This window comes from Miscanthus floridulus, chromosome 11 (genome assembly GCF_019320115.1).
Source record: "Miscanthus floridulus cultivar M001 chromosome 11, ASM1932011v1, whole genome shotgun sequence".
NCBI lineage: Eukaryota > Viridiplantae > Streptophyta > Magnoliopsida > Poales > Poaceae > Miscanthus > Miscanthus floridulus.
In genome coordinates this window covers 46992489-47015932 of record NC_089590.1, presented here as the reverse complement: position 1 = coordinate 47015932, position 23444 = coordinate 46992489, and the positions used below count along the sequence as shown (strand labels likewise).

The following is a 23444-nucleotide window of genomic DNA, read 5'->3' as shown; positions in this document are numbered from 1 at the left end:
GAGGTGGTGGGATGAGGGCGGCCAGGGTCGCCTGCATGGCTGCCATGCCGCGGGCAATCTCAGCCACGTCGCCGGCCAAAGATTCCAACGTTAGGGGCGCTCCCGAGGATGCAGACGACAACCCCAACGCGGCCGACGGCGCTGGCGCTGATGGCACGGGCAGGGAGGCGGAGGTGGACGGCGGCTGCGTGGATGTGGATGGAGGACCTGACATCTCTGATACCAGGCTGTCACGATCCCTAGTCCGGCAAGAGAGGGATCGAAGACTGTAGGTGTGTGTGTTCGGAGGTCGGGGCTTGAGGACGCGAGGAAGACGGCGCGGCGGCGCCGTGGTCGCACGAGGCTAGGGTTAGGCCACGGCAAAACTCCCGGCTCCCTTAGGAAGCCGAGAAACAATATATGTTTCCGCTTAATTCTCCAAAGTAGTCTTACAAAGTATTTATATGTCCTCTAATAATAATAATAGAAATAACCCCCTAATAATTATAGTAATTCCGATAAAAACTAAATGTTGATGACTTGGGCCTTCTGGCCTTCTCCTGCGCGGGCGTGGCCTAGCCACTGGAGGGGTTGCGCCTGGTGTACTGGACGCCCGTCATAACAGGAACTTACTAAACATAGTCTTATTTGCCAACAAAAGTAATCAGGCTGGAAATGAAAACAGGATGTAATCAGTCCTGTTCTGAAAATGTTAGATTTTGCTGAGCACTGAAACCTTATTTCCTCTTCTTTAGCCTCTGATCCTACTCAAGTGGGCTCATGGATTAGCTTTATTTTATTTTCTGTCCCTCTGTTAGATAGTTTTATTTTCTACGCATTTCTTTGGCTGCTACAGATTCACCATCCTTACGTTATACACTACTAGGTTATAGCATCAAGTCATTGTCTAACGTCTCACAAACACCGTTCTCTCTAATACACAGTCGAGCAAGGATTCGACTTGCCAAAATGCTATGGCGGCGGCTTCACCAACCAGCCTTCAGACTCTGACGACGAAGTTACAAGTTGGGGCCCTCCCTCTCAGCTACCAGGTAAAACCACTCCGTAGCAAAGTGCTAGAAATATTTATATCAGTCCCAATGCTACGATCTTTATTGTTGTTACAACACATGCATATATCATTGTACGTGAGATAACAAGACTTACTTTTCCCCCTGATTGCTATATTATAACTGGACTGTGGTATATCCAAAAATAACATCTACTAAGTTGACCTCAGCAGCCTTTTGACAAACTTGATGCTGTGAATCTGATGATGCTATGCTGGCCTATGCATCCATAGTACCAACCGAGGAGCACCACCACTCAAAAAGCGTCCTGTCCAAGAGACGCATGATCGTTTCTTGATGTGATAGCTAATGAGACTATGCATGTGTAATATAATATGTTCTACTGTTCTAATCTACAGACTTTTCATGACTATGCCTTTCTGTGAGCTATGTTAGAACCCATGTTCTTAGCACAATGCAGCTTTAGACAGCACAGCTAACCTTATCAATTATTGGTCTGTTACAATCGACCTTTGTGGTGGTTATCCTAATTTGGCTACCCCCTTGCTAGATGTGTAAATGACTTCATCCTCTTCGTGTTTGACGTTAAACTGATGCACTGTATCTATCGTGTTTCCTCTTCTCTATCTTTAGGTATCTAATAATCAAACTACATTTTTTGGAAAAGTTCTGTGGTGCCAACCCGCGCGCAGGGGCGCGCACTTATCACTAGTTCAGTTAACAAACAAGGTCAGCCTTCTCTGGTGCTGGGTCTCAGGTCCCTGATCATCCTCACAATCTGGGAAATTTGGAAAGAAAGGAAGAACAGAGTGTTCAGTAGACAGAGCCGCTCTGAGTCTGGAATCCTCTCTGGAATTCAGGATGAAGCCCGCCACCCGCCCCTGGTGCCTGGTGGGAATAAGAAGCTGGAGCTGTTACTGCCGGCATTGCCAGATGGTGAGCATTAGTGATAGAAGTTACTCTTAGATTAATGTTGTGTTGTGTATTTTCCTGTAAATCGCTTTTAGTCTCCCAGGGATGGCAAGAACGCCAAGTACCTTGTACTTGGAAAACTTACAAAAATTGTGGTGTGCTTCTAGCGCATTACTCTAATTTGATATGCCACTTGCACACAAAAGGTGCTGTACTATCAATATTTGATAGCACTTACAAGCTACAGGCTATCATTTGCTGAAGAATAAAAAAGAAGATGAACGAGGCTCACTAATGTCTTTTGAAGGCAAAGTTCTGAAACATGGAGTCAAAGAGAAGCTAGCAAACAAAGCTCCCATTGACTTCCCACGAGATCCCTGCAAATGCAACGCAATACCCTCACATATATCAACTCGGGTTCTACCCTGAGCAGGGCACTTTTAGTTGCAGCTTAAGCAATGGCTGTCTTCCTGGTGCTTCCGTTCACCATCCTCCTCGCTGGCGTTCTCCTTCTCTCTGGACCTGCCTTGGCTGATCCCGCCGTGGAGCTGGGCAAGGTGGTCCTGACACTGGACGCCGGTAACTTCTCGGAGGTGGTGGCCAAGCACCAGTTCATCGTCGTCGAGTTTTACGCGCCATGGTACGTATGGCTCAGTGACCCCATTCCCTAAGCAGCCGTGCTCTGTCAACTCCTGGCTAATGGTAACTTATCCACAGGTGTGGCCACTGCAAGCAACTCGCTCCAGAGGTAACAACTCGCTGCTCCCTTCATACGCGCCACTGTGCCAGACTGCCGGTCTTGCCTGGTTGCCCCGGAGGATGCAACGCAGGGAAATGTGTGTTTTAATTAGTTTTGTGCCATGTCCGTGATACCATGCATGCAGTACGAGAAGGCAGCCGCCATTCTGAGGAATCACGACCCGCCATTGGTGCTCGCCAAAGTGGACGCTTACGACGAGAGGAACAAGGAGATCAAGGACAAGTACCAGGTGCATGCGTACCCCACCATCAAGATCATAGAGAATGGAGGGAAGGACGTGTGTGGCTATGGTGGTCCGAGGGACGCCGACGGCATCGTGGAGTACCTCAAGAAGCAGGTCGGCCCAGCTTCCATCGAGCTCAGTTCGGCGGAGGCTGCTCAGTCGTCCATCGGTGACAAGGGGGTGGTTCTTGTAGGTTTCTACTACTGTTAAGAATGATGCCTCCTGTTCTTTCAAAAAAAAAAAAAGTTTCCTGTTTCCTGAATGCCATGGGAGAGTGATGGATGCGAATGTGATGGATGCGTGTGAAACATTTTGTTGCAGGTTGAAGTTTTCGCTGAGTTTGCCGGTGTGGAGTATGAGAATTTCATGACCGTGGCAGAGAAAAAACGGTCAGACTATGATTTCTTTCACACGTCAGACGCAAGTATTCTGCCACGTGGTGATCAGGCCATCAAGGGCCCTATTGTTCGTCTCTTCAAACCATTCGACGAGCTCTTTGCTGATTCACTGGTACATTCCTTTTCATGTATACATTCGATGCTAATTCATCACTGAACACACTAGTACTAAAACACCATTCTTGATCTTTTTCAGGATTTTGATACGGTTGCTCTTGAAAAATTCATTGAGGTGTCTGGTTTCCCTTCAGTAGTTACCTTCGACGCTGATCCAACCAACCATAAGTTTCTTGAGAGATACTACAGCACTCCTAGTGCCAAAGTGAGTAACACAATTGTGATTATGTTCTGTTTGCTACTTAAGAATTTGAATATATGAGTTGTATGTTGGGTGGAAGAGCTAAGTTTTGGTAATTCATTTATCTCTGCATAAGTATAGGTAATAGGTTATGCTATCCACATTGAACTGACATTTCTGCTTGCATGAATGCATCGACCTACTTTTCATATGCACTGAAAACAAATATGGTTGGACAGGCGATGCTTTTCTTGAACTTCAGCGACGACAGAATTGAGGCCTTCAAGAGTCAGATTCAAGAAGCTGCCAAGAAATTCAGTGCTAATAACATTTGGTGATGTTGAATCTGCTTACCGTGCCTTCCAGGTTGCTATTTGTAGTTTCTCTGAGTATTTGTTTGTCAAAAATTTCTACGGTTAGATGCCTAACAAGCTCTCATGCAAATGGTTTCAGTACTTTGGGCTTAAAGAGAACGATGTGCCCCTCCTTTTTGTGATTGCACAGGGTGGGAAATATCTCAATCCAACTATCGACCCTGATCAAGTCATCCCCTGGTTGAAGGAGTATATAGTTGAGGCCTTTTCTACTTTATTATGTTTCTTAGTTACTGAGCTGTTTCACAGTGCTTTATTAGCAAATAATTTCCTGCTCAATCTTGTTCTGTCTTGTGTTGGTTCATGCAGTATGGAAACTTGACACCTTATGTTAAGTCAGAGCCAATCCCAAAGGTGAATGACCAACCTGTTAAGGTCGTTGTGGCTGACAGTATCGATGACATTGTTTTCAACTCTGGCAAAAATGGTTAGTTTTTCTCACTTCCATCGGTTGTCTGAGTAATATGTGCCCCTTAGCTCAATATGATTGTATTAGTGGTTACATTCAGATTTCAGTTACGTTTAGCATTCAACTTGTTTTACTACATCATGCTTGACATGATCCTTTCTTCACAGTACTGCTCGAGTTCTATGCACCTTGGTGTGGCCATTGCCGGAAGCTGGCCCCAATCTTGGAGGAAGTTGCAGTAGCATTACAAGATGACGACGAAGTCATCATTGCAAAGATGGTGAGCCATTTTGCGACTGATGCTCAATTGTATTTTTCTTTGTTTCCTTTTTGTGGTATGGTATGATCTTGCTCATACCAGGCATTACTTATCATTAATCCCTTTTGGTTTTCTCAGGATGGCACTGCAAACGATATCCCTACCGACTTGGCGGTGGAGGGATATCCCACGATCTACTTCTACTCGACAACCGGTGACCTTTATAACTACAATGGCAGTAGAACGGCCGAGGACATCATCAGTTTCATCAAGAAGAACAAGGGGCCCAGAGCTGGTGCCGTGGACGAAGTGACGCAGACGGGTGCTGGTGCTGTGGAAGATGGCATTACACCTTCATGGCCGTTAGAGCTTCCGAAAGACGAACTCTGATCAAGGTGTCATATGTAGCTATGCAGTGAGAGAGTGAGGCACATACAGAGATTCAGAGAAAATAGCCAGTTATAAGTTGGGAACCATTTGTCATAAGTCATTACTACACTAAATGCACTGAGGTTGCTAGTTTTATTTGGTTGGAACTTGCTGTCGTAAGCCGTTGCTTATTTGAATAAGGCCATTGTAATCCAGCCAGCACTCAACCTTTTCGTTGTTTCTGCCCAGTTCATGCAAAATAGTCCTTTTTAGTGCTTCTAGGTTTTTATAAGTCAACTTTAATTTATACCTTTGACTATTAAGATATAAAATTTATATAGGTTATTAGGTTCATAAAACAAGGTTGACATATTATATCTATTATAAAAAATACTTTCATAAATAAATAATACAAATATTCCTATATTTTATAGATATTGCTAGTTAAAATGCTATACGCCTATACAGGAGGTCATGTTGATATACTATTGTTAGCTTTGAATACTTTGTCCATCATAAAAAGAATGCAATTCTTATTTTATTTACGAAACAAACAGTTTAAAATTAAACCCAATTTATGAAAAAAATAGCATTTAGTGTTACTCCCTCTATTTTAAATTGTAAGACGTTTTGGCTTTTATAGATACATCGTTTTTACTACATATGTGGCTATAGCGTATATCTAAGTGTATAATAAAAATATATATCTAAAAAAGCCAAATCGTCTTTACAATTTGGAATGCAGAAAGTGTTAGATTAATCATAGAATATATATCTTTATAGTATAATTTATTTGGAGTCATAAATGTTGATAATATTTTTATATAAATTTAGTTAAATTAAATTTAAGGAAGTTTAACTCAATCTAAATCCAGAATTATATACTTTCTTATGGAGGCAGTATGTTTTATTTTATTGTTTTATACATAGAGAGGAATCCAATCAAAGAGAACCATTCTTATCACAGTCACTCTCCTTGCCTTGCCCATTACTTGCTTTCCGTCCATAGCCCCACCTGTCAGCCTATGACCCTAGCAATCCCCACCGCCACGCTCTGCAGGCTGCAGCGGCCTCCTTTCGTCTTCGGAGCTGCGTGCGTTGCCGACACGACACCTCGTCGGAATCAGGTGGCGCGGCCTCCCCTCCTCCCCGCCCGGCGCGCCACCACCATGGACCCGGAAGCGGTGCGGAAAAGCCTGGAGCCCACCGCAACCGCCGAGAAAATCACCGGCTCCACTCCTGCGCGGCTCCACTTCTACGACCCCTTCGTCCTCAGCGGCGTCAGCATCGAAGCCGCCGAGCACGGCCGCCTCCTCTGCTCCTTCGTCGTGACACCTCGCCTTGCGGTAAGCCTCGCACTCCCTTCGCTTCCGACTTCGGTTTGAGATGGTGTGTCCGACGGTGTCGGAGTGACTGACGAGACATATGCTGCTTGATTGCTTGGTTCGATGTGTCGTGCCCTTGCAGAGTCCTGTGGGGTACCTCCGCAGCGGTGTCACAGCGACGCTCGCCGACCAGCTGGGATCGGCCGTGTTCTTCTGCAGCGGGCTCCCCAGCAGCGGGGTCTCCATCGAGATCAGCGTCTCCTTTGTCGACACGGCTGCAGTCGGGGTGAGACTGAGACCCACCCTCTCTAGGTTCACATTTCCTGTTGTGTTCGATTATGGTATTAAAAAAAATAGCTCATGGGGATCGGGATTTATGATGGAACTGGATCGATTTTGCACTTATGCTGCTAGCCTGCTAGTGCTAGAGCTAGTCCATTGGGCAATCCTTTTGTCCTGAAGAAATGGTATTCACTTTCAGTAATTGCTCTCTGATAATTTGAAGGTTTGTACTTTCTATTGACAATTAGGATGTGTCGTGGTTCTAGCATGTTTAAGGAGAATGTCAGATTAGCATGTTGTGGTTTGTCTCCTAGAAATTGTAATCGCCCATGATTGGTACAATTCTACTGCTTGCTGTTGTGCATGGATTTCTGGCTGTCAGAAACTGTCACTAAGCTGTGGGCTTGGATCTCAATGGCACACTCATAGTTGTTATGGCTATAATACCTCAGGGATCTTCTCTGCTATAGTCGTTAGTTGTTTGGACGGTGTTTTCAAAAGTTGGTCAGGATGAGTGGTGGACTCTCCCAGTTGGTGGTTTTTGGGCCCAGTTTCCACTCAAAAAACTGGGCTGACCCTTGTATTTTTATTTTCTCCGTCTAATAAAAATTGCGGCAAAGCTTTTGTTGTCCCTTCTAAAAAAAATCTTCTCTGCTATATACTGGATACTAGTCAATGTGCTGTATTGTGAAGTTGGCAGATAAGGAGTAGGACTGTAGGGATGAGCTGGGATTGGATGCTGAAATTGCTTCCAACTTGATGGAAGTTGTTGGATTTGTGTTTTAATTATTTTCTAGCATTCTGAAATAATTTATTAGTATATCTGTCTCTAGTAGAGGCTAGAGGGTGCATTTTGTGGTAATTAATGATGGTACAACTTCAATAGTGAAAGTTATTTGATTTTATTAGGATGTGGCAAAGAGTTCATTATATGTTCTTATCTGTCTGTTCTAGACAATTTGATGTATTCATGCTAATATAATTTCAGAACCCATGAAACTGTCTTTAGTTTAATTTTCCAACAGGTTATTTAAATCCTAATTCAGTTATCCATCTTTCTTATACTAGAAATCCGTCTTCAGCGTGATTAAGATATTTTTCCTAATCGCTGCCAAATAAATGACTCAATGCTGATAGTTTCATACTTTTTATTGTTTTTTATGCTCACGCTTAACAGATGTGCCTGTTGCCAGGCCAGTATCATTAGGTCTAACATTGTTTATTTAGAATAGATAAATACCCATCTTTTCAGATTTTTTTAGAAGCTTTAGTGTTGCTTCGTGGAATCGTGGTCCTCTAGAAAGGTTGAATGCTTACATTTTTATGACTTAACATCAGTAAGTAAACATTGCATGACAACAGCTCTATTGCCAAGATGAAGTTATTTTACTTCTTTGCTTCTTACCTTTTGGAGACTTGCATTAATGGTTATGTTCTTACCTAAAGTATGGATGTGTTGCGTGTGTAAGCAGAAAAGATGGTTACATAAATGAGCGATGTTTTTGATAACATTATTGAACAGTGTAGGATTGTATCACTTTATATCTGGAAAATTTTCTGGTAGGTATAAAAAGTAGCCATCTTGGTAGTTGATACTATCAGATGTCGCATTGTACTGAATGGTCCTTTTGTTGTTCTACTGGAAGTTAAACAAAAATGAAGCCAGCTTCGGCTAGTGAAAATTGCCAATTTGCCATCGCCAAGTGCAGCTTAAAAAATCCACCACTTTAGACGTGCAACACTTCAAAATGCCACTCTCTATGTAGGTTTCAAATATCTACCACTTTTTGACATGTTTGCCCATAGCCCCCACTTGTTACTTTGTTAGTCCTCTCTTTGCACTGCCCTTGGTGGTGATGAACTGTCAAAATAGTTTTATTTTCAACTTTTTCTTTGTCTCCACAGTGCTATGTTTCCTTACAAAGTTTTTCGACAATACTGTTAACTTTTTTGGGTTAATTGTCCAGGAGGAAATAGAGGTTGAGGGGAAGTTGTTGCGTGCTGGAAAGTCAGTTGGTGTCGTCTCTGTCGATTTCAGGAAGAAAAAGACAGGAAAATTGATGGCACAGGCCCGTCATACCAAGTATCTTGTGGCATCAAGCAAATTGTGAGGCACCCCCCTTTTGTTAACAAGATATCAACATAATTGCGCCCAAACTATCCATTGCTCCCATTATTAATAGGCAGAAACCATACAATGCTTGTGGTATATCTTTTTTGTCAAAAAAATTGCTGTATATACTATATATGTATGAATTTCAAGTATCATCATTGGTGCCTCTGTAATGCATATTGGTCTAGTCATGTTACTTTCAGTTGACAGCCATGATCAGATAATATGTTTCGACGAAGGCATTGGGTTGTAACTTCGCAGGAAATTTCAGTTCTTGTTGCATTGGCCCGGTCTGCCATCATCTTGAGAGATTCTCTTCGTTACTAAAAAGAATTGATCATTGCTGCATCATTCTATTATTGGCCTAGAAAATGCATGGTATTAATCTGGTGCACACATCGGCCTGAGATAGTTGGTGAAAGTAGGCCCAGCTGCCACCACGCTGTGTTTATGTTTGTACAGGTCTAGGTCCTTGTGGGCTATCTCGTGTCTATTCTGCTGTTATTAGTTGACCCCAATTTGTTATTGACTTAATTATGGTAGGATCCCAACATAATTTGCAAGAATTGTCCCTTCCTACCTATGCCCGTGCATTTTTTGAATTTGGATGCAAGTAAATAGTACAAGCAATGAGACAAAAGTGTCAGTTTCTTTGCTGTGATGAAGTTTGTGAGTCTCTTCTTTAAAATAAAAATAGGAAGTTTGTGAGTCTCTACTCTCTAGCCGCAGTGCCACTTCGCAGCCTTGAAAATAGAAGTACAGCAAGTACTCAAACAGTCATAGTGCCCACTGCCATTATGCTGAATTGCTGATCCTAGGCAGTTTGCATTGTGAAGTTACCTTGGAAGGACAAAAGGGTTCTTACTGCTGACAGGCAGGAGGTTGGATGTCCCTGTCCGTGGTCTCTTTTTTTGCCTTTAGTCAGTTCATTATTGCGAGCTAATGCCCTTGTCCTTATGTGAGCCGCCCAAATAAAAACACGCATCCTCCAAAAGTATAAACTGCACAAGCACCTTTCATCCTCACGAATCCACACCAAAAAAATTTTGTCCTGAGAAAGCCGTGCACCTTTCTTTCTTTCTTAAGATCCGCAGATATGATACCATGAATCACAAGACAACGCCTCGTGAGTCGTGACTAATAAAGGACACAAAAGGAAGAATTTACAAATGCATTGACTTTACATTTCTACTTTTGATGAATTCATAAATAAAACAGGATAAAAACTGAAGTGCCAATTAACAGTGGGATAATGGAGTGGCATTGCTATGGCACTGCTCTAATTTCTCTGTATCTGCTGATGATGAACCACTGAACCCTATGTCTAATGGAGTAGCACAGCAGTATAGTTTACTAGTGGCCGTACGTTCGCATAGGAAGCATGCATGCATAGTTCTTCCTTGCAGAGCTCACGCTCACCACACCATTCATGGAGGCAAATTGCCTGCGTGGGAAGGCTTGGCTGTGCAAGCATGGTCGCATCGTATCAGCTCTCCCTCGTGGTGGCAGCGGCGTGCTGCCGCCTGGCGGCTGCGGCCGCGGAGACGGTGGTCTTCTCGATGACGAAGAGCCTCCTGAAGATCCGCATGAGCAGCACCCACGTCCCGGCGCGGCGGCGGCAGTGCCGGACCGCGCCGGCGGCCCTGGACGAGGGGCGCAGCACCGGCGCGCACCCGCAGGCCGCCGCGGGCTCCGACGACTCCGCGTCCGACGAGCCAGACGACCACAGGTCGCGCGCCTGCTGCAGCCCGCCGGCCAGCGCCAGCTCCTCGTTGAAGTCCTCCCACAGCAGGTCCATCCTGTCCTCCATCTCCGCAACCGCCGCCGCCGCCGCAGCGTCTCCTCCCGCGCCTGTCGGCCCTTGTTGCGCTGCGGCGGCCATGGCGGTCAGTGTGAGCGCTCGGCTCCTCGTCACCGGCGGCGCAACGGCGGCGGGAGGGGATCTGCAGGGTGGTGGCGACGATGGGGCTGCCGCGAACCGCGGGAACATGAGAGGGCGGCACGCGGCCGCCGGGAGTGGGCCTGCGACGACAGCCGGCGGATCGGGCGTCGTCATTGCTGCGGCTCTCGTCGAAGTGGCAGGGAAGGTGAAGTTTATTATGTGTATGGTAGCCAGAGATATAGATGACGTCGCTGCCGCTGTTAATGATGCGCGCGCTCCCTTGGGCGAAGCCTGATTTGTGATTGGTGCCGCGCCTGTGTCCCCTGCCCCGCTGCCCAGTAGCCCAGTAGGTAGGTGGCGCCTGTGTCCTCCGTCCCTCCGGTCGGCAGCACGAAATGCACGCGGCATATGTAACCCGGATCCACCGGGGCCGTACGTGTCGCCGCGGTGACTAGACCTGGACTGCAGTGGTAGAATAGAAGAATCGGCTACACGGTGTCTTCCACCGATCGGCGTGTCGTGGTGGTGGTGGTGTGGTGGACCTGGTGATTTGAGGGGAGCGCGGCGCCGATAGAGGAGCTAACCGCGATGGAGTGGCGAGCGAGGCTAGCTGCCGCGCGCGGGCCGGGCCGGGGAGGAGGATGGCGACGGCCGGGCGGGTGTGACACCTGATGGCTGACGCCTCATGAGTCGTAGTCGGCGAGGGCCGTGTGGCGCATTTGGCTGCCACTGCCAGCTTCGGCCGTCGCTGTTGCGTGATGCGGCCTGGGCGCCCCACCCGCTGCTGATCCATGTCCATGTCGCCGTCTCGCGGCACCTGGATTCCTCCGCTTACCTAGCTTGCCTCACACGTGTGTTTGTGTTGTGCAGCTAGCGAGGGGTGTGTGTGTCAGGTCAGGTCAGGTGTGGGTGCGGCTAGCGGCAGGGACGACGGCCGGCGAAGAGGGTCTTGCCGTTGCAGAGGCGGCGTGCGGGCTTCGAATCAAGTGGTTAGTGGCTTAGTGGTACCACGATTCCTTTCCTACCAGAAGAAAGCCAGAAGGAGCGTGCTGGTGATGCACACGGCTGTCGGCTGGTGACGCTGACGCTGACGCTGATGCAAACCAGGCGCGCCAAGCGGAATGCGTCCACGACCGACAAAACGTGCCGATCTCGTGCCAGTGTGCCACTACGGGCCCCCGCACTCCTGTCGTGCGACTGGGCCAGGCTAGCCAGCTCACGGCCTCGCGCTACATGTCCGCTCACTTGGGCCGCCAGCCGTCCCCGTGTGCCCCCGCCTCGGCGGCCTTGGGTTGGGCCTGGCGGGCCGCCCATCCCTACAAGGCTGAAATGCGAGAGCGTGCGTAACCGAGTCACGCGGTCACGCAATAATCTCTGAATTCTGCCGCACCCAATGCAGGCGGCAGGCATCCAGGAACAGAATTCGGAGGGGAGTGGCACCGTGACTTGCTTGGTCAATCTGATCGACCAATCGATAATGCCGAGAGGTAAAGGAACGTCCAGGGATCAGAATTCACAAATTACAAGGGCGTGACTTGCTTCGTCAACCTCGTGCTGCTACCTGCCTTCCCTTTCTCTGCCTCTCATGTCTGATGTCTCACCTCTAGAGTAACAGTAGCCGCATCCGTACTGTTTTGTTCCTTTCTACAAACAGTCAATCATATTCACACCCAAAATTCAGTTTTAGTTTTCTTGCCAAGAAAAACAGAACATCTGCCGAAAAGACTTGATGGCTTTGGTTGGCCATCATGCAAGTGAGAAGAAATGAGAATGAAGCACTTATTGTGCCCTCCATGCAATGTCAAAGATCCAGGACACATCTTAACAGCACAGCAAGTGCAGGTCGACTGGGCGGCCTCTAACAGGTGAATCACATCACACAACATCGCTGCGACGCGAGGCAGTGCTACTGATGGGGCACCCGGTCTTCATAGTACTACTAGTAGGGTTAAGGGAGGTCGGTGGAGTGGATGGTAGAAGTGAAGAACTACGACTGCACGCGCATTCTCTTTACGTCGTTCTCTGGTACATTCGCGTCAGCGCCGTTGCCTCGTGCTGTGCCTTCGCCTGCTTTAGGGACCTGCAGATGAACACAAGAAAATTCAGCAACAATAACCAGATGGATATGTGGGTGCTGTAAAAAAAATCTTTTCTTGTGTGTAACTAATGCTGCAGTTTAAGCAATTTGCTTCAAATTAAACGTGTGGTGAACTGAACTCACATTTTCGTCAGGAACTATGGCATATCTTTCTGATGGCGATACCCAAACTTTGGCTGCAAAAAATAGAGACATTTCAGTCAATTGCCTGTCTTGCAAGAGCACCTGCTGCTACTAGAGTTCAATGAAACAGACCTGCGAATGGGGCTGCCGTTGATGACACCAACTTCTTGCAGCCAGAACCGTCAGGGCTTAAGGCATCAATCAGCACAGGTGTATTCCTTCAGGATGATACAAGTCGATAAGTTGTCAGATCAGAAGAGTATAAATAGCAGACTAGCATAAACAAGTGTTTTACAAGGGAGAAGACATTGAGCTCGTGCACTAGATAACAACCACCTGTCAACTATTTCACCATTGCCGAGCTGTCCGCTAGTACCCCTTCCCCAGGAGAAAACATTTTTCTTCTCGGAAAGGGCAAGTGTATGCCTCCATCCGCATGCAACTTGGGAAATTTTCTGCGGTAACCACAGTAATAAGCAAAGTTGGCAATTATCATTTAAATGAATCAATTAACAAACTGTGATCATCATTTTTGGGGCTATAACTTTTTGGCTCATGTAGTACAAGGATCGTTTGTTAGAGGAAAAAGTCAGTATTATGCGCTAGCCCTCCACAAACACACCATACCTGATCCTCTGGAAAATGAACTTGTACTGGGGAGCAGTGATCATCATTGTTGCCGACTCCAACTTGTCCAAACTGCAGGCTCAAAATAGGAGAAACATTCAGTGTAAAAAATGGTAAAAAAAACCCACATGGGCAAGTGAAAATAGAACACAATAGAGATGGAACGCAAGCAAAGCTCTGCATGAAAGTCACCATGTGCCTAGATTGTACATAGTTTTAAGTTGTGCCCAAAGTAAGCACATGTATAGACAAGATGTGTCCCTCTTCTGGAGAAGAATGGTGATTTTGCAAGTAAGCAATCATGTTCATAGAAACAAGAACAGTCTTTGTCTGAACTCAATTTCCCAAGGTGACCAAGGAAAAAGTCCATCTTGTTTCTGTTGTGTAAAGAAACTTCTCAATCATCATGCCGAGTTTCACCATGCCTAAGCAACTATACATGTGCACACAAAAAAAAGTGTTCTTATCCAAACAAGAGATTCATTGCTCAATGTTTGCCTTTTTTATCCATCGATAAAAAGTACACGATAGAATTTTGCATGTGCAGTTTGAATCAGACACCAATAATTGGGTAGCAAAGCAAGTAGAGGCACAAAGATGATAACGACCTTGTTCCATCCCCATCCGTAAAGCTTTCCCTCTGATGTAAGTGCCATCGTATGCCTCCAACCTCCTGAAATCTAAATCAGCAGAACTTGTGTATGTAAACCTTCTATTCCAGAGCTCAAATAGTCAAATAGTAATAAAGACTTGAGGACATGCTAATTTATTCCGACAGGGACATTTTGTCTGGGGCTCTCGGCTAAGTAGCATAAGATATATTCCCATTTGTTTGGGAGTTTCCTCAACTTTTAATGTAAACTTGACTATATATACCAATATGTAAAAAGTAGATTTTTCAAACCATCAGTATAAGGTGTGTCTATGTCAACCTGTGCATGGAAGTATGGAACCATCGTCTTTCTAAATCCCAGTAAAGTGAAAATGAAGTTCTTGATTGTATTAATCCTTCATGAAACCATGTCACGGAATGTTTCTAGAAGGTATTACCTGGGATATAGTGCTATCTTTCAAAGCTTCTAGTTTATGTGGAACTAAATGATCTTCAAAATCACCATGTCCCAGTTGACCATATTTGCTCCAACCATAAGTGTACAGATTACCAGAGTCAGACACAGTAATTGTATGGCGCCATCCACATGCCACAAGCACCATCTTCTCACCCTACAGAAGGACAAAATATAAGAATTACAGAAACCTGGAACAAGAGAACAAACAGAAATAACAGGAAAAAAATAACTATCTATGGGAAGAGGACCAAAATGTCCATATCTTAGTGACAGTTCCGTTAACTTATTTAAAGCAGGAGTAAAATAAAGCTGCATGGAAAACTGATTACTGTTAACTTATTATTAATTATTAGAGTAAGGAACTCCCTTTTCACCTACAACTGAACAATAAATTAAATATATAAACTCTGATGTGTGCTTGGATGATGGCAGACATCTGATCTGTGCTTCGATGATGGCAGACCAGTGCTTGTGCTTTACTTTGTCAGGACTAGAAAAGGTAAAATGGATGCACTCCATGCTGATTTCAAGAAAATCACCGGCATAATGTTTAGAGAAGAACAGAGAGTTCTGCAATTAGCTGAAAGAATTTTATGCATTTGATGGTTTCTATCAGGGCAAAAATATTGACCCCCCAACACTTTTTAATTAAGGGATGTTTCAAGATGACAACATCCAGCATGGTTTCGATTCCCTGCTTTTCCTTGTTGGGTGGAAAGAAAGGAACATGAGGACGTTTGACGTCTCAAGCGCCTCGCCTGCGGAACTAACGCAACTGATCATCGACGAAATGAATGTTTGGCTAATGGCTGGTTTCAAACAGCTCAGGTCGCTGATGGTTCTCTTATGAGTACACCTGATTGTGGCTCAGCGCTAGGGTCTTTTTCGGAAAGGTCACAAATGTGTTGTGTAATTTAAACCGCTGTAAACACTGATGTGTGCCCTTAACTCGGTAATCAGGTGATTACCGTTTTAACTTTTAAGGCTTGTATTTCACTCTACTTCTTACTAATGAAAAACATGCCACAGCAGTAAGTCACAGCTAAACATATGCCCGGCTGACAGTCTCAGAGATCAAGTAAGGAATAAGGAGTGCATTTAGATTTTGTAACATGTGATCAGTTTTCATGCAGTATCAAGTGCTGTAGGTGTTAGTAGACTTTCAGTTGCTTGGATCTGTTGATTTTAAACCTGGAAAAACAGGCTAAGCAAAATTAGATAATTTACCTCCACAGAAGATACTTTTTCAGGAAGCAAACGATCATAACGGTCACCAAGACCTAAGTTTCCATATCGACCCCAACCCCATCCATAGAGGTCACCATCTTCAGTTACTGCAGCAGTATGTTCGGCGCCAGCAGCAATCATTTTCACACAAACACCCTACAAACATAGGACCATTAGCACTAAAGTGCAGTGCATAGGACATTGACAAATAGTGACAGTTCTGCTCCAGAAGGAACAAGGTTGGATGAGAGCCAATGTTCACATCACCATTACTGAGGAACATAATGACAGCACATAAATGGTGCATCTCATGATTATAGTAGTTTAGGTAATATATTGTTGTGAACCAAATCATAAGTAGTTATTAGATACCAATCCAACACTTCAACTCAATAGTCGTGATTTACAATTTTAGTATTTTACACATGTTCTACGCATAGCATGTTGCATTGAACAAGTGTCCAAGTTAAAAATGGTAGTCCTAAGACTTTCCTAGCATGATCCAGATCACTCTGTATGAAGATTTCGTTATCCTCTTTGTTACCTCAAAAGCCTGAATCTTTTGTGGAAGCAGCGAGTCTTCGGTGGTTCCAAGACCCAGCTGTCCGTTTTGGTTACGGCCCCAACTACGGCACGCATGAAGGAATAGGGATCAGATAATAGAAAAGCTATGCACAGAACTCAAATAGAGCAACAGAATACAATGATGTAAAACTTGATAGCAGTGTTTACCAAATATTTTTTTCATGAATAGGCTCAGTATATACTCCCAACAAGTTATAACATGCTCGGCAATTATAACTGTGAGTAGCCCGCTCACCTCTGCACTTCTCCGGCCATGGTAACGGCAAGACAATGGCTGTCCCCGCAGGCAATCTGCTTGATCTTGAGCCCCTGCAGCGCCTTGACCGGCTGGGGCATGAAGACGTCGCTGGAGTTGCCATGGCCCAGCCTCCCGAAGTCTCCCCAGCCCCAGCTGTAGACCTGAAGCTCGTCCTCGGAGTAGGCGGTGGTGTGGTCGGCGCCGCAGATGACCGACGTGATCCCGGGCGCGTCGAAGCCGCTGAGCACGGTGGGCACGAGCCGGTCCTCCGCGTCGCCGTGGCCGAGCTGCCCGTCCTCGCCCCTACCCCACGAGCACAGGACATTGCCCGCTGGCAAGCAGACAACCAGACACAAAACAAAAGAAAAGAAAAGGCAGGGCCGGCCACTTGTCAGCGAAAAGCGCAAGCAACAAGAAGTGACAATCGTGCGTGCTCGACGGCATGCGTTGTCTAGGCAGGCGGCCTGGCTTACTGAGGAGCGCGACGGAGTGGCTGGCGCCGGCGGAGACGAGCACGACAGTCTGCGGCGGCGAGTCGGGGGCGGCCATGACCGAGTCCATCTCTCCGACCGGGCGGCGGGCCGCGGCGTCAAGTTCAGTCCAGACTAGCGACCACCACCAAACACCGCGAGGAACGGGAACGGGAGAGCGCTGCTGGCGGCCGCCAATCCAACAATCGCAACGGCGAGCGGGGAGCGGAGGCGGAGTGGGGTGCGCGACGACCGGGACGCGGGATTTTAAGCGGGGGGAGCGGAGACAGGAGACCGACGGACGCGATGGCCGCGATGGGATGGGCGACCTGCCATATTAATGGCTAGGGTACAAGCCCCACCGGCCCACCCCCACCCCCATGTGACGAGACGCACGCTAGCTAATGCCGCCCGCGCCCTGCGCCGGTGTGCGCTAGCAAAGCACTGCCGCTCGCCCGAGCCAGTGGGTTAAGCACGCTGATTAGCGCGTCATTAAGGAGGAGCGGGAGAGGTGGACGACGACGACGACGACTGACGGCCCCGTCTGGCCGTCTTCCAATCCAATAGCACCCGTGCTCGGTCGCGGCGGCCCGCCCATGGTGCACCGCTGACTTGCGGGGCCGTGTCTCCGCGGGGCCCGTTGTCATTGGACGGGTGACGAGAGGGGCGCGGGGCGTTTTTGGAGGCGGGGAGGAGGAAGCCTGGAGGGCCACTCGTTTTGCTCCCGGAGCGAAGAGACCAGAAGCGCGCAACGTCGCCTTCGCCAACTTATCTGAGTTTTTAATTCGGCTCGTCTCGTCGCGTCTGTCCTCTCTCCGGGGCTCCGGCCGTTTTCGTTTTCCGGAGAAAACGGCTCGTTAGATGCAAATTTTTTTTTTGGCAAAATACAACAGTAGCGTTTTTCGTTGTTATTTAGTAATTAGTGTCTAATTATAGTCTAATTAGGCTTAAAAGATTCGTCCCGATTTCGTCTAAACTGTGTAATTAGTTTTATTTTTTATTTATATTTAATACTTCATGCATGCGTCCAAAGATTCGATGTGACGGAGAATCTTGAAAAATTTGGCAAAATGAAGTGGAACTAAACAGGGCCCAAATCACATCGTTTTTCGGTTGCAGGACCAGGGGTTTGAGGAAAATTTATATTTTTACCGTGGACGGCTACTCGTCCAAATATCACATTTAAAATGACACTTATAAATTTATTAGACGAAAGAAGTTTTAACATAGAATTCAAAAGTCTTTTTTACCCTGGCCCTGCTCCTCTCTCTCCCTCTACGACACTCAGGTCCCACAGCTCCTCTCATTGTCAGGTGGGCCCCACTCGCCAACCGTCTCCCACTTCCCGCACCTGGATAGAAGCATGTCAGCTTCGTCTCCATCCATGGCTTTAGCTCCGGGGGCGGACACTGCGAGGCCACTCCGTTTTCACCGTCTGCAGGGGCTATTGCTCGCGTAGAGCGTGAGCTTGGTGGCGCAAGTTGTAACACCTCGGGTGTTACGAGCTCACTAAGCAATAAGATTATGACCTGAGAAATAGATCTATAAGTATAGTGAGTTAGTTTAATCAAATGCGATAATGAAAAACATAATCCCTAGTTATATGGATAAGTTAATAGTTTGACTTAAAAAATGATTTTTTATAAAGCAATAATAATATAGAACGTGTGTTTGGGATTTTAATAAAAATTGAAGTATAAGTCAAGTAGATGAAAACGCAACTTGGGTTTTAGAAAACAAATGTTGTTGACTAGGGTTTTTTGCCAGCTCAAAAATCAAATCAGAAATTAAAATTAGTCATTTTCGTTGAATCGGTAAAATTTTGCAATTGTGTTAAAGGAACACTTTTTGGCGATTTTTAAAATGCAAAATACTAAAATAATGGCCTGATGTTTTGGTTCTATTGTTTGGTATAAAGTGTGTGCTATGCCGTGAAATGATTGTTGATGAAGTTTGGTAAAGTCATGACCGTTTAAAAATTCAACCAAAAGCGCTAGTAGATGTTAGTTCAAACCAAAACCTTGAATTCTTTTAAGTATGAAACGATAGTAGACAATGACATTTTGGCGATCGATTTCCAACAAAAATGGTTAAGCACTACATCTATGTTTTCGCACGAGCGGTTGCAGTTAGGTGTACACTAGGACGTGGTGCGGGTCGTGGTTACATTAGAGTTACGATGCTCACGTAAAAAATAACCGAACTTCGCTAGAACACGTTGAGGACATGTCGTTGGTGCTCTGTTTGTGAACCGGCACCTGTAGCGAGCGATCTCAGCCACTCACCTCAACTACCTCGCCCCGCTTGTGGCAGAACCGCCTGAGATAGCGTACTTATAGAGGCGCTCGTCTTCCACCAGACACTAAGCACCCCGAAAGCGAGCTACAGCGAGCGGTGTCCGTCGGGCACACCCCGAGGGAGAACCCGAAAGATCCACATTTTTCCCAAGAATCCAATAATGAGAACGAGTTACAATACAAGTCCATTTCATACATCTGAGTTTCTTTAAAAAGTACATTATTACAATACTAAATACCAGAGTGCGGAATGATAAACAGCGGAATTTAAAAATAACATCTAGCGGTAAGGGCGAGGATTTCGTCTGAGCCCACCAGAAGGATCCTCCACATAAAGGTACTCTTCAAGCATTACCTGCAACAGGGGTAAATAAACCCTGAGTACACAATGTACTCGCAAGACTTACCCGACTAGTGGGAATAATTTTTTGACTCCAAGGAATATGATAGGCTTTATGGTTTGCTGGTTTTCTTTAACAGAAAGCAATACTAATAGTGAGTCCTTATTTATATATTATTATTATCAGCCGTATTAAGTTTCATCTAGCCAGTCTATATTAGCACCTGTTCTACTTTCAAGCAAGGGTTGAACAATCAATTCTGTTTCTCCTCCTTTTCCATTTTCAGTTCTTACTACAGTGCTAAACCGCAGACAAGTCGTACCGCATTTCCCGGCGATTCGTGAATCAATGTGCCTAGCTAGGTGCCCCGAAAACACACGCCCTGCTTGTACCCTAGGCACAAGCAGGACTAACCCACCACTCTCCTGTCCTGGGTGTCTAGGTCCCCGTCCAAACTTGGACTCCAAGCCCTCACATCCTGAGTCCCGGACTCCGTGTGGCGCAAAGACCTCCACCATCCTCGCCTCCAATCAGTCGATCCAGAAAGAGCTGGATCCGCGACAAGAGAGCAGCAAGCCTTCCCTACGCCCATACCCAAGTATGCGCTCGGGACAATAATCTATGACTTGCCTAGAGTTATATGCAACGACCGGTCCTTAATCGACACAGACAGGGAAAAAGTGTAACCGAGCTATGCCCTGTTGGCCGCAGGACATAACCCTTTACACCCACCAATACCCAAACCATATTCCTACCCGGTCACCATTTACCTTTTCATCATTTTATTATGAGTGATCATATTTTATCACCTATGTGCGAGTAATGGCAGGTTACTCACGCTACCGATATCCTGAGCATAGTAGCTACTCGACCTGTACTAGGAGGACACATAGGTAAATATATTTATGCATGTAGTTTCCATAACATGTCTGTAACGTAAATGCACATCATATATATATTCAGTGATTATTAAAAATAGGGGTTATGTGCCAGGGCTTGTCTTGGATAGGTGCCGGGTCAGCAGGGTCAGCACCAACAGGCTCCTGGGCTTCCTCCTATGCAAAGATCTCCTCCTCGTACTCCTCGATCATCTCGTCGTACTTCGGCTCGCCGACGGGCACGAAGTCTACCAGTTCGTGATCTACATGAAATGATGATGCAATATTTAACAATATGACAACAACAATTCTTAACCCAAAAGTATATCTATTAAGCTACTAAGTGGGATCTACCTACTAAAGGCTAAGCTACGTACCGTCACTACTAACAAGTATGAAACACAACCTACATTCTTATAGCAACTACAGATATTGCTACTCCTAATACTGATTTAATCGAGATACGATAAAACAAGAGTAATAGCTATTTTATTTAACATCCCATTCTACGGCTATAAAATTTATAGCAAGTACCTAATAACCTAACAAGTCTACTGTAAAATTTTTATGACCATAGCTATCACCAATTACCCACAAATATTCCTACAAGTATTAATTTACCTAATATTAGTACCCTAGTTTTGAATTTATGATCCAATACTCGCCACAGCTAATTGCATTCTAACTGTTCTAACAAGTAGATGGTATTTTTGCGAACCTAACAAACTAGTCTCACTATTTTTGGACAACTACGTAATTTACTATGATTTATCAAAGTTCAATCCATAACTAAAATAAATAAACAATTCTTATTTACTAGAATTAGAAAACCGAATTCAACTCCTGGGCCCAACTCGCGCTGGCTCGGCCCACGCCGTTTTCCCACCCACGCGTGCCAGCAGGCCTCAACACGGCCCACGCGGGGCACGGCCCAGCCGGCCAATGGCCAGCGACGGGGGAAGGCCCGCCCGCGATGGCAGAAATGCACGGACACCCCCAAACTACTATGAATTTGCAGCGAGCTTTAGGACACTATTTCACCAGTCCATGGTTTTATAGCTGCACTCTCCCCTTTCTCATTCTTCCCTGCGGCGAAGTCCCCGGCAGCCACGCGCGCTGGCGCGACACCACGGGCACCGAGCGACCACGCCGGCGCCCCCCGAACCTCCCAGGCCTAGCTAAGGGGCTGATGAGTACCTCCACGGCAACGCACGATGTCTGGAAGCGGTACGGTGAATGGGGGCGTCGTCTCGGATTCCCTCCCCGGCGGTGAGCTCGGACCTGCAATGGCGGATACGTTCCCATGAGCCACAACAAAAACGAAGCAAACCCAATAGCCAGCGAGCTCGAGGTACTACTCATGGAGGCCCTAGAGGTGATAGTTTGGCCGGAGAAGGCCCAAGTTGAGTTGGCCACGTGCGCACCGACGAGGCGACAGCGCCCAGTGATGGCACGGCCACGACGGTGGTGGCTGGCCTGCTATAAGCTAAGGCTGAGGTGTGCGAGATGCTTAGGAGGGTACAATGATGCTGATGGTGCACTAAATTGTTGCTAGGTGCTTGAAATGGCTACCTTGCCGACAGTTTTGCTAGATGCTGAGTCGAAGGCGTGCTCAATTTGAAACAAGACACTGCTGCCATGGCGAATTTGAAGAGGCCGCCTTGGCGGCCATGGAGACAGCGGAGGTAGGGGAGTCCTAGCGTGGCTTGGCTCAGACCAGCTGCGGCTGTCAACGCAACAAGCCAACACGTCCATGATGGGGGACAGCGGGACATGCCCCAGGCTACTGTCTGTGCGGCCACGGCTGCAAGCCGATGAGACTCGGCATGACGACGCAGCGGGCAGCGCCAGACAAAAGGGGACAGTGCGATGTGACGTGGAAGGGATGGCGGAGCAGGCTGTCGTCCAGCACGCGAGCAGCCAAGGGGGGTCAACGGAGCAGTGTCGGGCTTGGCCATTGGTGGCGTGTAGCGTGTGACCCGGTGCACCTCTGGCCAAAATAGGATAGGACACGGCGCAGCAGAGCTTGGCAGATGTCCTGGGCGTAGCGCGTCAGCCGGCGAGATGACCCACACGCTAGCGAGGGCAGCAAGCAACCAAGGTAGCAGCACAAGGCCTGCTCGCGTCGCATTCATGGTGGCATAAAGACATGGCATGCGCCTCGGCACGTAGGGCGAGACAGCCGCAGCGGCGAGCGAGCAGCAGCGGAGGCAGACGGCCAAGGTGCATAGCGCAAAGGCCAAGTGCATGCATCGGCATGGTAGTGGAACGCGACCGGCGCGACAGTGGACGTGGCCGACGCGGCAGTGCGCTGGCAAGCTAGGCCAAGTGGTGACCGCGCCCAGAGCTAAGCCATGTGTCGTGCATGCTTTTTAAAGCAGCTAGAAAATTTGTACATGATGCTCCAAAAGCTGAACCAACTATTCGATGCACAAGAGGGTACATTGGGCTATCAATCGGAGTCAAGATATCGTACCACTTCCTAAGCCAATCGCTCTATAAATATCGCCAAAGGTGGCTTCGTCGACCCCTTTGTAAACCTACGCGAAACAACGTCACTCCGAACGATTTTGCGTCGAACCCCCATTTCGACCTACGGGATGTACTAGTTAGTTATCCATGTCCTCGACCGCACATGTTTATCGCCGTTCGCAAAACGCTTTATAACATTTTTGTTTGACGACAATTCGATTAGAATACTCAGCAATATTATGTGACGCGAAACGTAACCTTTGTTTCATGTTTCGTATAAATGTTTCAAGGACTGAACATTGCTTTATAACTCATGCTTTACACATATGCACATAACCATAATGCGCATGCGATGTTTTAGCAAAACAGTGCAATGTAACACCGAGGGTGTTACAAATCTACCT

General features: G+C 46.7%; 3 protein-coding genes and 1 pseudogene across 3 annotated transcripts; 2 read left to right on the top strand and 2 right to left on the bottom strand.

Annotated features, from left to right (window-relative positions):
• The first annotated feature begins 1006 nt into the window (after positions 1 to 1006).
• On the top strand, positions 1007 to 5312 carry LOC136490595 (protein disulfide isomerase-like 1-2; annotated as a pseudogene).
• Positions 5313 to 6006: 694 nt separating this feature from the next.
• LOC136490594 (uncharacterized) lies at positions 6007 to 8985 on the top strand. The gene is made up of 3 exons (XM_066486797.1): positions 6007 to 6358; positions 6480 to 6623; positions 8587 to 8985. The coding sequence occupies exons 1-3, from the start codon at positions 6038 to 6040 to the stop codon at positions 8728 to 8730; spliced, it is 609 nt and encodes a 202-aa protein (XP_066342894.1). The 5' UTR covers positions 6007 to 6037; the 3' UTR covers positions 8731 to 8985.
• A 150-nt stretch (positions 8986 to 9135) lies between these two features.
• Positions 9136 to 11485, bottom strand: LOC136490593 (uncharacterized). The gene has a single exon (XM_066486796.1). It carries the CDS (start codon positions 11020 to 11022, stop codon positions 10219 to 10221), a length of 804 nt encoding a protein of 267 aa, XP_066342893.1. The 5' UTR covers positions 11023 to 11485; the 3' UTR covers positions 9136 to 10218.
• An 891-nt stretch (positions 11486 to 12376) lies between these two features.
• On the bottom strand, positions 12377 to 17502 carry LOC136490592 (ultraviolet-B receptor UVR8-like). The gene is made up of 11 exons (XM_066486795.1): positions 17056 to 17502; positions 16580 to 16913; positions 16304 to 16385; positions 15760 to 15915; positions 14513 to 14686; positions 14071 to 14142; positions 13463 to 13534; positions 13172 to 13290; positions 12968 to 13053; positions 12836 to 12888; positions 12377 to 12694 (listed from the first exon to the last, which is right to left on the bottom strand). The coding sequence occupies exons 1-11, from the start codon at positions 17141 to 17143 to the stop codon at positions 12602 to 12604; spliced, it is 1329 nt and encodes a 442-aa protein (XP_066342892.1). The 5' UTR covers positions 17144 to 17502; the 3' UTR covers positions 12377 to 12601.
• Between the last annotated feature and the right edge of the window lie 5942 nt (positions 17503 to 23444).